This window comes from Rhipicephalus sanguineus, chromosome 3 (assembly GCF_013339695.2).
Source record: "Rhipicephalus sanguineus isolate Rsan-2018 chromosome 3, BIME_Rsan_1.4, whole genome shotgun sequence".
Taxonomy (NCBI): domain Eukaryota; kingdom Metazoa; phylum Arthropoda; class Arachnida; order Ixodida; family Ixodidae; genus Rhipicephalus; species Rhipicephalus sanguineus.
The window spans coordinates 81248274-81264368 of NC_051178.1; the positions used below are offsets into that span (position 1 = coordinate 81248274).

General features: G+C 44.9%; 2 protein-coding genes across 2 annotated transcripts in view; both read left to right on the top strand.

Moving 5' to 3' along the window:
- Positions 1-16095, top strand: part of LOC119386793 (prodigiosin synthesizing transferase PigC) — a 283713-nt gene that overhangs the window by 75821 nt on the left and 191797 nt on the right. The gene's annotated exons all lie outside the window — the stretch shown is intronic.
- Positions 1-16095, top strand: part of LOC119386794 (putative phosphoenolpyruvate synthase) — a 109608-nt gene that overhangs the window by 58163 nt on the left and 35350 nt on the right. The window contains exons 19-22 of the mRNA XM_037654066.2: positions 6281-6385; positions 7178-7336; positions 11840-11974; positions 13665-13749. Of these exons, the coding sequence (XP_037509994.2) occupies positions 6281-6385; positions 7178-7336; positions 11840-11974; positions 13665-13749 (484 nt within the window). The remainder of the gene's footprint in view (positions 1-6280; positions 6386-7177; positions 7337-11839; positions 11975-13664; positions 13750-16095) is intronic.

The window sequence follows — 16095 nt, forward strand, 5'->3', positions numbered from 1 at the left end:
ACGCATTGGCACAGGCTTCTGTGCATCCGTCTTTGAGGAGGACATGTTACGAACTCCCAAATTTGTATGAAGCCATAGACAAGATGAAAGATTGTATGTAGGCGAGTGGTCTAGGGCTCAGCATTAGTGATGCAGAACTATCGGTAAATTCACTATCGATAGTATCGATAGTGTTTTTGAAACTATCGATAGTGTGGAAAAACTATCGATAGTACTGCTATCGGCACACTATCGATAGTGCAATCGGTAGTACCATGGTTAATATTACTAGCGATATTACTGCCACACGTGTTTATAGCTTTGTTTTGATGTATTCGGGTTTCACCTACAAAGACTGTTAGCAACGTTTGACGCAAACCGCGCTGTAATGTTTGAGAAGTTTCACAATTTTTTTAGATCATTCTGTTAAGATTACGCGCCGGACGCGTATACTCAAGTTTATTCGAGAGCTTATGCGAGCACCAGCGATAACGCTGGAAGGTTCGATGACTGCTGTACAAAAGACGACTTGTTCCACGGATTATCATATTACTCGACGGCCGACGACTGTCCTCGCCGTTATCAGTGCGCAGCCTGTATCGCTTGTATTTTGAAATTTGATTTTCTGGGCACAGTATCGCCCAAATAAAGAGCTCCGTACTTCCCAGTCTCGACTGCTGACCCGCAGGTCGCGGGATCGAATCCCGGCCGCGGCGGCCGCATTTTCGATGGAAGTGAAAATCCTGAAGGCCTGTCTTCTTAGATTTAGGTGCTCGTTAAAGAACCCCATGTGATCGAAATTTCCAGAGCCCTCCGCTACGGCGCTTCTCATTATCATATATTGGTTTTGGGACGTTAAACCCCAACAATTATTATTATTATTTCCCAGTCTCGCTGCAGCATTCTTCACCGTCACAACCACGTGACAATTCACACACCCCATTATTCACACCCCTGTAGGGGTGTGAATAATGGTGCTGTTGCGGGCCGGCCATATTACGAAGGTATTTTCGATAGCCTACTATCAGCTTCGCTTAATTTATGAGCAATTCTTTTCGAAAGAAATCAATTATTTCCACAGTGAAAATGGCGGGTTGCGTCCATAAATAAACCACTAAATTCACATCCAAAAACAACCAGTTACACTTCACAGTTAACAACCTTAGTTCATGACATTTCTTTAAATTTTGAAATTATGAAATGCAATGTAAATTTGAAGCCGCGCAGTTCCAGTACATGTAACGCCTTCCTTTCCGCTACATGGGAATAGTTTTATTTTATGATCATGTGCCAGCAAAGCACTCAGGTGAAGAGCACAAGCATGTCAACTTTCTTGCTCTTCAGCCTGCTCCTCCGGCTCCCCTATGTACCACGCGCGCGGGCAACCAAGTTTATTCTGCAATGAAATCGTTCTGTTCATTTTATACTATCGATAGTACCATCGAATCGTTTACTGTCGATAGCGCTATCGATAGTATTTTTACCATCGATAGTTCGATAGTGACTCAGCTATCGATAGTATTTGTTACCATCGATAGTTCTGCATCGCTACTCAGCATACGTTCGTAAAATAGGTACAAACCGAAAACTAATTTCTGGCTCATTTGATTTACACGTAACAATACAAATTCACAGTTACCGCGTTCACCGTCCGCCTTTGAAAATCTTTACGCGTGCACTAGCAACATTAGAACCGTACTACGAACCTTCAAATTCAATTCAGCAATGCCAGACCAGAAAAGGATGGCTACGGCCGAATTCTCACCGCTTTTATTTCGAAGGTCCTTTCCGTTTTATTGTTCGTATGATATAACAGGATGTTGTCGCACAAATAAAGCACCGGTTACGTTTTAGCTCTTCATTGGGTACAGTAAATTTTAAAAAATTCGAGGACGCTTGAGCTTCGCCTCAAAGTAGAACGCGTTAGCGTAATCGGGCCCCGTTTGCATCGCCTTCTCACTCTAAAGCCTCCATTCGCTTGTCGGTGGACGCCTCAACCATGCTACAAGGAAAGGAGCGTCTGTGTGAGTAATATTGACCGTTTAAAACTGTCCTAGAATGCCTACTGCAGGTACAGTTGCGGAGTGCCCACTACGCCATAATATTTCCTTTTGCTATTCAGCGAAGGAACCACTACGCGTCCGTAAGGCAACGCGTGAACCTACTTTGCTGCTCACCTTGTTGATGCTTTTGCTGCTGCTCATGATGATTCAATATCTCTGAGCGCTTTGGAATGGGTGGGCCTTTGAACCCCTCAATCCTTGTGCAATACACTAGTCTTCGCGCCTAGCGCCATTCTACGCTTTTGCCACGCAACAATGCACACGTTAAGGAGACTCATTGCATGACATTCGTAAAGAATTTTTTTTTCGAATGCAGTTCCAAGCAATGGCGTAGCTCTGTTGTAGAGCACCTGTTTGCCACGCAGAAGGGCTTGGTTCGATTGCCACTCGGTCCATAGTTTTTTCATTATCTTTTTATTTGTGTTTATCTCTAATTTTTGATCACGACCAACGACGCCGCCACGAGCATTTCTGCGAAATGAGCTCTTTAACGCTATCGTGTTAATAACCAGCAACACAATCGGTTGAAATGTTCTCTCACAAACGAAAATAACAAAAAAAGTGTTCGTAAACTCGGGATGCGGATCCGTAATGGTAAAATACATGTTATGCTTGAAAACTGCTTGTATAAAAAATTCACACAGCGCTGATGCTGGTTATCATTGCTAAACCCGTCCGGTCAACGGGAAAGAACACTAGCGAATGAAAAAAATTGCAACATCGCCCGCTTAAGAGCGATGTCCTCGGCCGTCTCGGCGTTTTGAGTTACGATACTGGCAGCGTGTTTGAGCGAGTTGCCTTTAGCGGTAGCCGCTTCGAAGCGGTGTCCATCTTGATATTCAGCTGCGTTAACGAAGGTGACGCCAGTGGTATCACCGTAAGCTTTTATGACGGATGTGGCCCGTGCCTTCCGCCGTTCTTTGTTGTATCCAGGTCGCATCTCACAGCAAGCATTACGCATCCTTCGCCAAGCCCCTCACTTACCAGGAAACCGAATCACGCTCGTCTGGATTCCAGCACATGCCGGCGACGTTCATCTGAGCCTCACTAACCTCAAGGAGGTTGCACACTCCGTAGCACAAGGCCTAGTCAACCGTGCCGGAGACAGAGCAGGTGTACCCGTGGAACGCGATCGCCTCACCTACAAGGATATCACGAAAGCATTTTAGCTCGAAACAAGAACCTTTATCACCCCTCATCACAATCTAAACAGAGCACAGGCAACCATCTTCCGCCAGTTACAGACAAACACGCACCTGTCACTGTACGATGCCACGAAATATACCCAGGCATTTATCCTAACCCCACTTGTAAGATCTGTAAGACTGAGGCAGCTTCGCTGCCGCATATGCTGTGGGAGTGTAAACCCCAATACCTGTCCATTAACACCGAGACCCTCTCGTCCAGATGGCACGCCGCCCTGCGCAGCTGCCACTTCGATGACTAACTTTACGCAACTGAGCAAGCCCGCGAGGCGGCGAAGAGGCAAGACCTCGACGTCCTCACGTGGGAGGCCTACGCCCAGCCAACTAAACTGCTGGTTTCAATAAAAGTGTATTCCTTCTCGTTCACCGCCTTAAGAGCAAGCCCGTTTTCGCAGGTTAGGTTATTACTGTATTAACTTGAATCAGAACATCTATTTCCATTTTAAATGAAGTCGCGCCGCAGCAATTTTTCTGACGTCTGCTCTATATGCAAACGTGCGAAATTAGTGGCGATGTCGTGCCGGGAATCATAGGGAAAAAAGAAATCGTGTCCGCTTTTCATGTAATTAGATGCACGTTAGGTGCAAGAGACCACTGAAATTATGATTTAGAGTGCTTTGTTAACCTGGATTGAGACAAATGGCACAGACGATATATGAACCACAACACTATAAAAACAACCTCCAAGGAACACATCATGGTAGATGTTTAATATCTATCTATCTATCTATCTATCTATCTAGCCGCCTACGTCTGGGTGCTCTCATGATCGCCTCCTTAACTTGGTGTAGACCAAAATTTGCATGGGAGGGTAAGATAATTTGACGAATATGAATGCCAGGTCATAATATGAATAACGTTAAAATCTTGTCGCGTACGTCGTCAAACCCTTTCCACTAGATACGTGTGGCACATACCCGTTTACCACGGGCCGCGGTGTACGGGTATGCGCCACAGGTGATAGCTTATATCTACCCAGGAGCGGCGAGAACAGACATTGTTAACTTAAATGCTAGAGCGTTAAGGAAAACCAACACAGGCACCGTTGACTCAACAAACGCAAAGAATGAAAATTAGGATTCCAGCAGGAATCGAACCCAAGCATTCTGCGTTGCAATCAGGTATTCTACCACTGAGCCACGCCAGGTCTATAAATTGCTTTGGGAAAACATCCTATGCAGGCGTAATATCGGTGCAACGTCAATTGTGGTTGTGCTGCTGGCTATCTAATTTTACAATAAAGCATTAAACACTACATGATACTCCTACGATGTCTACTCCTACGATACAGGCGTCATATCAGAATAACGTCTGTAGTTCCAGTGTTGGCTCCGCTTTTATAGCAGTCTAATAAACATTACGTTTGTATTCCTATGATTCAGCAAGTTATATTGAAGCGTTGCTCGACCCCGGATGAATACATTAACGAAAGTTACATATGATATCCACATCACTGCACCGTAAAGTGCACTTAGTCAGCCGGAATGACGCAGTGTCCTCTTCATTTCTTTCGAGGCTGGGCGACGGCCTCATGCTGATCGAGGATGATGCCAGATTGATTGACAGCCGCTTTGTAGACTAGGCTACGTAGGCCACATACGCCCAGGTAGTCTACAAATACGACAAACACCATCCACTGGTGTTGGTCTACGTAGCACTATCCAGGCCTACCAGCCTCGACGGAGTATACCTCACCAACGCGAAGGGTGGCTTCTGGTTCCGACATGTCGCCGGCTCTGTCGACAGGCAATTTGTCGACGAAATGACCGAGGCATCCACGAATTCGAACAGCTCTATACTATACCGCACAACGTTACTCCTCGTCACCACAATCACGACCGGATCCTATAACATGTCATGACCAGCTGCTGGTGCTCATTGATCACGGTGATGATGCCCTTGTTCAAGAACTGTCAAGAACTTCTTGCACACATGCACGCGGGTTCGTGAAACGTGCGTGCTTACTCGGGACACGTATAAGCACTACATATCACCTTACCGCTTCTGGTGTTGCTAATACCCACGTCGCCATTGGCAGCGTTACCCAACCGTAAACAACTGGTTATATAACACATATGCGGCTCTCCAACACATATAGGTGTACGTATAAAATTTATACAAATATTTAGCGTCATTTTGTAACGTGTCGCTCAGTAAAAAAAGTTACGCCACAGTCACCTACCCGCCGGATGCTTCGCATAACATCGACTCCCACGGTACGTGGAATCTGCCGAATTTTTTTATTACGAAGTTCGACCTGTCTCCGCTACCTAGCGTTTAAGCAATCCAAATGTTTAATGTTTACCTTTATAACGACAACAACAATAAACTCATCCCGTGTATAGCTGGCGTGACAATAGACTTTTTTTTTAACAGCGCAGCTGTTTAAGCCGCCGTAATCTGCCCGACGCGAACAGAACAAAACTCCATGCCACGTTGACGTCACCGCGCGTTGCCTAGCAACCGGTTGCACAGATGTGCGGCTGCTTCGCTGGCCATACACTGCTCCGCCACGAGCCCGCCTGCCTGGACACTGCGCACAACCGCTCGGCTGTGCCAGACATGACGTCACGGCGAACTGCGCATGCGCCCCTTCGCTCTCTATAAAGCCGGCGCGTAGCGGTGACTCGCCATGCCAGACTGAGACACGGGGCGGCCGAAGAAGGTTCGCACTGCCATTGAGAAGCCGCTTACCGGGAATCGCGGCGCGCTGCCAAGCGAGTCCGCTGGACTCATGTGATTTAAGTAATGCACGACGCAGTACGGCCGAAACGGGGCGAGAGGCGACTGTGCTGGACTTTACTGGGACTTGGCACCACTTGGAACTTCTTAGTATAACTTAGCATCAATTGGCATCACTTCGCATAACTTGGCATCACTTCGTACGGCCACGACCAGCTAGGAACCAATAAGCTCCGCTGTGCCTTCATTGCCCCACTACTGCAAGCTACAGCCGGCTTTTTCGGTCGGGTTCAACGCCGATGACATGTTGTGCAAACACTGTAATAATGGAATCAACTATTTTGCTTCCAGGACACTGCCGTGCGGTTTATGTACGCCTGCGACCCTGACCGATCACAGTACGTCACTATGTGGGGGCCAATGCATCGCTACAACTACTTCCTGTGGTTGTCTGACGTAAGTACTAACACCATTTTTCAGAATTTTTTTCGGACCAACCCCTAAAATGAAGAAACGCCGGCGGATACCATGTACTGGGGGAACTGATGTTTTGCAAAGCAATCAGCGAGCAGCTACTTATGCTGCACCTTGAGTCAATTCTTGCGCGTTTTTACGACGTGATTGTGTAATTTGAGTAGTTGCGTGCATATCATGGGTTTACTAAAGACCAGTGGCATAGCCAAGGGGGGAGGGGAGCTCTGACTTCAGAAGATTGTTCACTTCAAGAAAGGTTGGGCGACAAGTTTTTCGATCGTAAGTAACTCGGAATGGTTCAGTACTCGCTTTTTATTTAAGAAATGAAGTATGCACGCAGCGCAAAGTAGTCCCTTGCAGTAAGATTTAAGCCACGGTTAGTTGTGCAACGTAAAACAGGAAAAGCTACTACACAAAACATTATACCAATTTATTGTAAAAATCTTTTCGTGGTAGACTGTAGAATGAACCATTTGGGTAAATTTCAGGGCTGCCGCCAGCCGGTTGTGCGGGGCGGGGACAACTCTCAACTAAGATTTTTCGCCCGCCTTCCTTCTTCCTCCCAAAAGCATATTCAGAACACAACATATCAATTTCCCGCATTTTTTAGGCACTGTCGGCGAATGATATTTGCTACCTACAGTTGTAATACAGGATATATTAATATGTAGCGATATAAATACCTCACCATTGAGAATTAGAGCCCGTGGATGTAACCATGTTCTGGAGCAAAACCAATGAACTGTCTAGAAAACTGCTTCAATTTTCTTTCAGGGCACACGCAAGACGGGACCAGATGCAAACATGATGGAGAAATCATTCATGTACAGCATATTGGGACGTGACGCGAGTGAAGAAGTCGAAACATGTGTGAAGCGGTCGAGAAAAATTACCCGCTGGAAGCTGCTGGTGCAGTTTTGTTACATCGCAAAGGTAAGTCCTGGTTTCGGCAATTCTGAGTCGGATACTGACTTTGGTAGGAGTTGGGCAGGAGTGGTACGAAATAGCGTCAGAGAAGAGAAACCAAAACACGCTTGATCTCTTTACCATACGAATCGGTATAACACGAACGTGAACCGGGTCTTCACACAAGCAGTTGGATGTTCATTGTACATTGATAAATGGCGGCTTGCACAATGTGTATTGGAGTTTGGTAGCTCTAACACCGTTTGATGTGGATGCACTGTCATTGACGCTTGGTGGCACGTCCCCATCTCGATGACTAACGTCAGTAATCATGATTAAACCTTTTTGGTAGCTGAAGTAATGAACATACACGGGGTCGCAGCATATAGTGAATCCTGCGCAAAGATGACATCGACAAACGCATAATATACACTGGTAATTAATATGCGCTCATAGAAAGCGTCGTCATTTGAAGAAAGAAATGTCAAGGTGCGTGCTCTACAGTAACTGGGTAACCTGCATTTCTACTCATGCATAAATTACCACGCAGCCCTTCAGGAACGCGAAAGACAGAGCTCTTAGCTTAAGCAGTGCAGGCGCGAAGGCGCTCGGCTTCCCTCTGGTGTGTCACTCTCTGAACCGAAGCACTCACTTGAGACATACGACCATCGACGTTGTTGCCTCTCTGTGGTGTTTAATGCACACGTTTTCTTGGTGCCATCGCACTGGAAGAAGTAGACGGCGGAGAAACGCTGTTGGTGCACGAGGAAGCTGCACTGCATTAGAAATGAAGTGGCACACTGTGACACCAGTCGAAGGCAAAGCACGTAGCTGTGCTGTTACGGATTCAAATCACCGCGAACGCCGCGTTGCGCTTCCTAACTAAGAGAGCAGTGAGAGGCAGAAGATGTGAGATGTAAGGCATGTTTGTGAGCCTTTCGTTATATGTATCGGTAGCGCTGTGGGTAGAGTGCCCTGCACCTATCGTCGGGGACCGAGAGGCTTTAGATTTCACTCTCAGGTAATTCGTGGCAACGAAACTTTTCCTTATAGTTTTTGTTTGGCATCTGTGTGTGTGTGTGTGTGTGCATTTTAATGACGTCATTTCCGTGACGGAAATGACGTCAGTGAAGTTTTGGTGGACCTCGGCACAAAACACTTGCGTCTTAAAAACGAGACTTGTAGCTGTTTGCCCGAAGTTGAGTAAAGACACAAAAGACAGCAGTAGGAACCGACAGACAAGGCAAAGGGCGGTATTTGTAATGTTCAACTCAAGCGTTCTTTGGCGTAATATTTAGATAAAGAAAAAATAAATAAACTGGCTGTGAAAAACACGCAGCGGATGGGAACGGAACCAACGGAACCCACCCGCTGCATTATGCGTTTAAAAAAACGTGTTCTTCGGCGCAAGACGTTGAAGAACGCGTTTGACGTGGCGCTCTGTCAGTATCGTGTTTGGATGCAACACTGCCAGCTTAAGCGTCTCATTCAACACCTTTGGCATCCGAGTCCTTTTGTTGTCTGCTGAGAAAAAAAAATTGCGTCACCTCACATAATTTAAATAGAAAGTTGTCGATAGATAATAGAGCTTTTTGAGCACACTTTCGCAGTTTTCTGCGTTGTAGGTGCTGTCCGGTATTGACGGTCGCGCCTCTTCGATTCTGTGAGTTTGAGAGCGACATTATTTCACGACAGGCACGCACCTGAATGCTGGTCGAAGCGCTGTAAGTTTAAATGCGTTAAGACGGTACGAGCACATTACTACATTTTACGCTTCGCAGGCGACACGTCCGACGCCAAGATATCACATTATGGTTATATTGGTGATCAGTCGCATGCCACTCTTCGCATTTCACTACTTTTTTTTAACAGAATCACATTGTAATGTATAATATTTGTCCATGGTAATTCGCGAAATTGTTGGAAATTCGCCATATATTTTGTAAGAGAAAACCTATAACATAACATTGCATTAAATTACACGACGCTTACCTCCACCGTTGTTTCTTATGCGCCGCAACTTTTCATTTTTAAGAGCGATGCTGTTCTTGGTCGAGCCTTTTATTAATATTATTATGATTTGCGAGATAGACTTGCCTTTAAGGCATAATATTTCATGTCCAGAATCCGTGGTAACGCTTGTGGGCATCATAAATGGGTATGTGCCACAGACATTGGGTAAATCCTACTGCTCGCCACTGGTACACTAAAAAAAAATTCGGCAGATCCCACGTACCGTGGGAGTCGATGTTATGCGAAGCATGCGGCGGGTAGGTGACTGCGGCGTAACTTTTTTTACTTAGCGACAAGCTACAAAATGACGCTGAAGATTTTAAAATTTTACACACAGACACACACACACACACACATATATATATATATATATATATATATATATATATATATATTGAGGAGCTGCATATGTGTTATATAACCAGTTGTTTACGGTTGGGTAACGCTGCCAATGGCAACGTTGGTGTTGGTATTACCAACACCAGAAGCGGTAAGCTGATATATAGTGTTTATACGTGTCCCGAGAACGCATGCACGTTTCACAAACCCGTGTGCATGTGTGCAAGAAGTTCTTGAAAGTTCTTGAACAAGGGCATCATCACCGTGATCAGTGAGCACTAGCAGTTAGTCATGACTCTTTATAGGATACGGTCGTGATCGTGGTGACGAGGAGTCCATGTGTAGTGAAATATATAGTAGAGCTGTTCGAATTCGTGGATGCCTCGGTCATTTCGTCGGCAAATTGTTTGTCGAATGAGCCGGCGATATGCCGGAACCTGAAGCCACCCTTCGCGTTGGTGAAGTATAGGCAGCGAGGCTGGTAGGGCTGGATAGTGCTACGTAGACCAACATCAGTAGATGGTGTTTGTCGTATTCGTAGACTATCTGGGGATATGTGGCCTACGTAGCCTAGTCTACAAAGCGGCTGTCAATCAATCTGGCATCTTCCTCGGTCAGCATAAGGCCATCGCCCAGCCTCGTAAGAAATGAAGAGGGCACTGCGTCGTTCTGGTGGACGAAGTGCACCTTACGCTGCGGTGATGTGGATATCACATGTAACTTTCGTTAATGTACTCCTCCGGGGTCGAGCAATGCTTCAATATAGCTTGCTGAAGCATAGAAATACAAACGTAATGTTTATTAGACTGCTATAAAAGTGGAGCCAACACTGGAACTACAGACGTTAATCTGATATGACGCCTGTATCGTAGGAGTACATATCGTAGGAGTATCATGTAGTGTTTATTGCTTTCTTGTAAAATTAGATAGCCAGCACCACAACCACAATTGATGCTGCACCGATATTACGCCTGCGTAGGCTGTTTTTCCAAACCAGTTTATAGACCTGGCGTGGCTCAGTGGTAGAATACCTGATTGCCACGCAGAATGCTTGGGTTCGATTCCTGCTGGGATCCTAATTTTAATTCTTTCCATTCGTTGAGTCAACGCTGCCGATGTTGGTTTTCCTTAACGCTCTAGCATTTAAGTTATAAATGTCTGTTCTCGCCGTTCCTGGGTAGATATAAACTGTCAATCACCTGTGGCGCATACCCGTACGCCGCGGCCCGTGGTAAACGGGTATGTGCCACACGTGTCTAGTGGAAAGGGTTTGACGACGTACGCGACAGGATTTTAATGTTATTCATGTCATGACCCGGCAATAATATTCGTCAAATCCTCTTACCCTCCCATGCAAATTTTGGTCTACACCAAGTTAAGGAGGCGATCATGAGAGCACTCAGACGTAGGCGGCTAGATAGATAGATAGATAGATAGATAGAAACGCTCATAGTGCCAGAGGTTCGCTAAGAAATGCTTAGCATTTAAAATGAAGGCAGCAGTTAGCCCAACAGATGGGTATGTGCCACAGAAATCTGTGCTGCCTATCAGAAAACTATCATAATCATCAACGCGTATGTGCCACAGAAATTGGGTAAATCCCACTACACACAACTTTCACCAAAAAAGAAGAAGGTAACAGTTGGCCAAACAAATAGCGTGCGCGTTCCACGGACACGCCACTGTCACGTGATACTGTGCTGTTATAACAGGAGCTGGCTATACAACCACCTCAAAGCTCCATAAAGAGTGCTTCATAAAGTGCAGCGATACAACATATTGGAGTATCTTAACTCAAGGCTTCTTAGTAAACCTGTGTATGAGTGGTATGGACAAGATGCAATAGAGCTATACAACCACTTCAGAGCCTAACAAAGGGCGTTTAATAAAGAGTGGTGATACAACATATCTGAGACTTGCAAATCATAGAAATGTGTTTGCCTGACGAAGGGAACGCCACCAGCTTCGCTGTTTTATCGGTGTCCGCGAAGCGGAGCTGGTTGAATTTTTTTTCCTTCACTGGCGAACCACGATATAATATTCTCTACTTTTGGTAACGACATACCTTCATGGGAAATGTACGAAGCGGAGAATATTTAACTTCCACGCTATACGTGCTTATAAAAGCATTTTAGCATTTGCTACTCTACCTTTCGCTTCATTTTTTTTTTCTCACAGACAATGTTCACTGTCAGCCATGGCGTTGAAAGTACATCCAGAAAAACAGCTGAGCTACGCCTCAAAGTGGATGAGAGGGCAACGGCGGCGCAGATATACGACTACATGGGACGGAGTTTGCATCACCTCTTGGAGGTAAGACATATTGCTGCGGTGCGCGTAGCTCCAAATTCGGTGTTGCTGTCGCAAAATGATGAGGTCATGTCATAGTGACGGCGCACTTTAAAAAATTCTGAAGTTCCCACGCAGTGTGGGAATCGCTGTTATGCGAAGTAAGCGAGGAGCTGCATACGCCCCATTGTCTGGCTTTAAGGCAAGTCATGTTAGTCATTCTGTGACATGTGGCTCGTTATCACATGTTCGCCATGCATGTTTGCATCACGAACATACGATCGCTATATGGTACGTGTTGCAGATGTTCACGAGTCCACAACAAACACTAGTAGAGTTACACGCATTTGACAATCGAAGTGCGGCCCTGGCTCGTTTCGCTCTTCCCTTCGCTGCGCTCCCTTCGTCAGCTAATCTCTCCACTTGTCCGAGTGCTCCTTCTCGCCTTGCGAGGAGAAAGCGGGGAGCGCGCGTACCTGCTAGCAAACAAACAGGATTTTGTTCTCCCCCTTGACAGCGTCTCTTGCTCGTCATGAAATCACCTCATCAGACAGGTGACTTCGAGATGACGGCTCGAAATAGCGGAAAGGTGCGGAGATCTGCACACGAGCGTCTATTGGTGGTCCAGGGGCCCTTTAACGAAAGACTGTATGGATAGCTTTTGCAACACGAAGCAAAATATACCTTCAGCTCGTGATAACTAGGTTTAGTAGTGTTAAACCTCAGCCACTTTTTGCAAACTTCGTGATATAATAGGGCACGAGGAACGAAGACGGACAGATGAACGGAGTTCCTTGTATCCTGTCAGGCCGTTCGGTTTGGAAAAAAAATCACAGTTTTACCTACTGGGCGAAGCATTGAATGCGATTGCAAGAAATTGTAATGTAATACGAAGCAAGTCTTCCAGCTAACTCTTTTGGCGCCGGCCTCGCGTAACTCTACAAAATTCTGGTGTAAGAGAATACGGCCGCTCCAGGGAGAGGAGCGGTTTCGCACCGTCTCTTCGCATTGACAGCACAGCATGTAAAGGGTATACGAGCCGTCTGCTAATGCCTGCCGAGATAGCGCGCGCACCAGCGATCGTGACCACTCCCTTATAAAAAAAATTCGCAGTTGCTACTCCAGCGGCACATCGTTTCATGGTTTCTTCAGGAGCAATCGACGGCAGACTTCGCACACGGGTTGATGTGATCGCATGTGCTCTTCGTGCGACTTAGATGGGTCGGCTAAGTTCATCTCTGCTTCAGCCGCGTTCGTCGCCCCCGCTCGTTCGCTTTTACCCGCAGGTAGAACATACGATGTGCGGTAGGACGCTCTAGATTTGGACTTTATACTGAATATGACGGCGACTGCGTAAAACCCGCCAATAGTGCCCATATAATTAATATCGCAATAAAGCGACGAATGTTTCCCAACTTGACCAGCTTTGAAGATATTTATTCAGCAACAAGGTGCGTAATTTATTACGTGACGTCAGCTTGCTCCATCAAACACGAGTTGTGATGGTTTGACACGAGTCTCTATGACGGTTTGACACGAGGTGACACGAGTTTCTATGAGGCCTATGCACTGCGAAGTCTGTGGCCAACAAGCACCCGTCTCTGTAAAGTGCGTAAGTGCTTTGTAGCACCAAATAAAATATTCTCTTTTCCAAACATTGTTGTAATATTATTGAAAACTTCTTAATGATGGTAACAAATAGCCTTTCTTTCAGCCGGCAATTCTTCTGATAAAGGTTTCCCTGTCATCCTCTTTCTACAATGCCATTATTCTTCACATTCTCAGCGCTGCCAAAGGAGGTAGGTGCGCTCTGTAATTGCTTATTTGATCTTACTTCCTGAACACGATTTACGTTGAGTGAAAATGTATCGAAGTTCGTGCATAAGTTAAACGCCTCTTTTGTTCCCGCTATACCCTAACAATGTAGTTTTGAACATCAGACACAATATTCTGCCGCGCTACATTTAATGAAGCGCAGTTAATGAAAAACATATGCAGTGCAAAACAGCGTGGAAAGCGGAGGTAAAAAATTCTTGCCCACAGCGACTACGAGGCTGTGGACAAGTAATACTGTTTTACGAGTACCTACATGCATGTTTTTGGTACCAAACAAATGACATTTAAAATCAAGGTTGTAGTAAATAGTGTTGCCATCGTACATTTATTAATGGCCGTGTATATCTTTACAGCAGCTTTCACTGAGAGTGCAACGTTTGGATTCGCGTTTATGAGAAGCAGTGCAAAAGCGGAGACGATGTAGAAAGTCTGTCGCAACATGCAACAAAGGCGATTTGACTGATTTGTCTAGCTTGCATGCAATTGATGCATGCAAGCTGGATTGCATGCAATTGATGCAATCTTAATTGCCGTTCAGCTATACGTGAGCCTGTAACTATACATATATACACAAATAAATTATTCTAACAAAATGTAACGCAAATGCAAGAAAGAAATAGAAGCAGCACATGTACAAGTGAGCAGAACTATAAATACAAAACACAGCAACACAGCTAAACGAAGCCATACATTACCCCGTTCTAGAGACGTCGACCCACATACCCGAACGGATAAAGACAAAACTACTCTCGCAATACTGATGAAAGCTAATGTTATGTTATGTGATGTTATGTTAGGTTTTAAAGACAGGCCCCATAACTCGGGTAGGAGCTGTGAAACGGTCCTTACGTCATATTCTGTGTTACAAACACTGGAGCTCTTGAGAAAATAGTATAACGGCAGGAATATAGGCTATTTTCATCAGACAAGTGACGCAAGTATAAATAAATGCAGGTTAGTTTTCTAACAGGTAAATGACTGGGGCTCTGCTAGGTTTATGGGTAATTTCTTCCAGAGATGTGAGCGGTATGCGTGATTGTAAATGATCCGTAATTAGTGCGAGACATTGGAATGGTTAGACTTTTTTATGTGAGTGATCGTGTCGGGTATGAGGTATTTTGGTAGGTAATTTTTGCCGAAGGACAGAACGTAATGTTGTGGATGATTTAATATAACAAAACGAGAACATGGTAATCAGTGCAGCGTTTCACAGGAAGAATCTTAAGTTATGGGTAAGCAAATGTTCTCGAATGCGTTCTTTTTAGGAAGAGAATAGCTCGAAGCGCTGTGTGTTGTGCTGCAATAATTGTTAGTAAGTGGTGGGGCATGTGAGGTCACTCACATACTGTAATAGCATATGTGATGTGCGAATCTATAAAACTGATATGAAGAGTGCGGAGCGCGTTCAACGGAAAAATATTACGTAATTTATACGATACTGAGATTTTCTTAAAGATAGGTAGTGTAGTTTCATGAATATGTTTGTGCGACTTTAGGTGACTGTCGAGGTGGACGCTGAGAAATTTTGTCTCATTAACTCGTTGCAAAGGAAAGCTGTTGAAGTTCAGTGACGTGGTGTTCATTAGTCTGGTGTTTTTTCGCAGTCAAGACTATATAGTTACATATTTTTTTGTTTTTAAAGACAAATAAACTGCAGCCAGTTAGATAGCTTTTGCGGTATATCGCTACCTTTTTTGTGAAGCTCTGTCTCCGTTTCAGCTGCCAGGTAGGTATTGGCATCGTCTGCGTATAAAATGCAGTCTTCCGAAAGATTGTCGGGTAAATCATTGATGTATTCCAGAAAAAGAAAACGGCCTAAAATGGATCCCTCGAGAATTCCACTGTTAGTTATCATTTGGAATGATGACCTATTGTTGACCACTACACACTGATGTCGGTTTCTCAAATACGTGCTATTTAACCTTAACTGTGCTCCACGAATACCATACTTTGCAAGTTTTTGCAGAGGTATGTCGTAGTTTACAAGATCGAAAGCTTCGGTTAGGTCCATGAAAATACTTATAGTTAATAATTTTCTCTCTAAACTTACTTAAGTCTTTTCCACGATGTTAATTAACGTTCTCTCAGTCCACTTTCCTCTTATATGTCCAAATTGTTCTTTGGCATAAACGTAGTGAGCTGTCAAAACATACATTGTCCGGTTAGTGTTACCCTCTCAAAAACCTTAGGAAACGAGGACAATATGGATATTGGTGAGTAATTTGATATATTCATCTTATCTTCTTTCCTAGACACTCGCCCAACCTTGAAAATTTTTAATAACGCCTGCAATGATCCCAAAACGGACA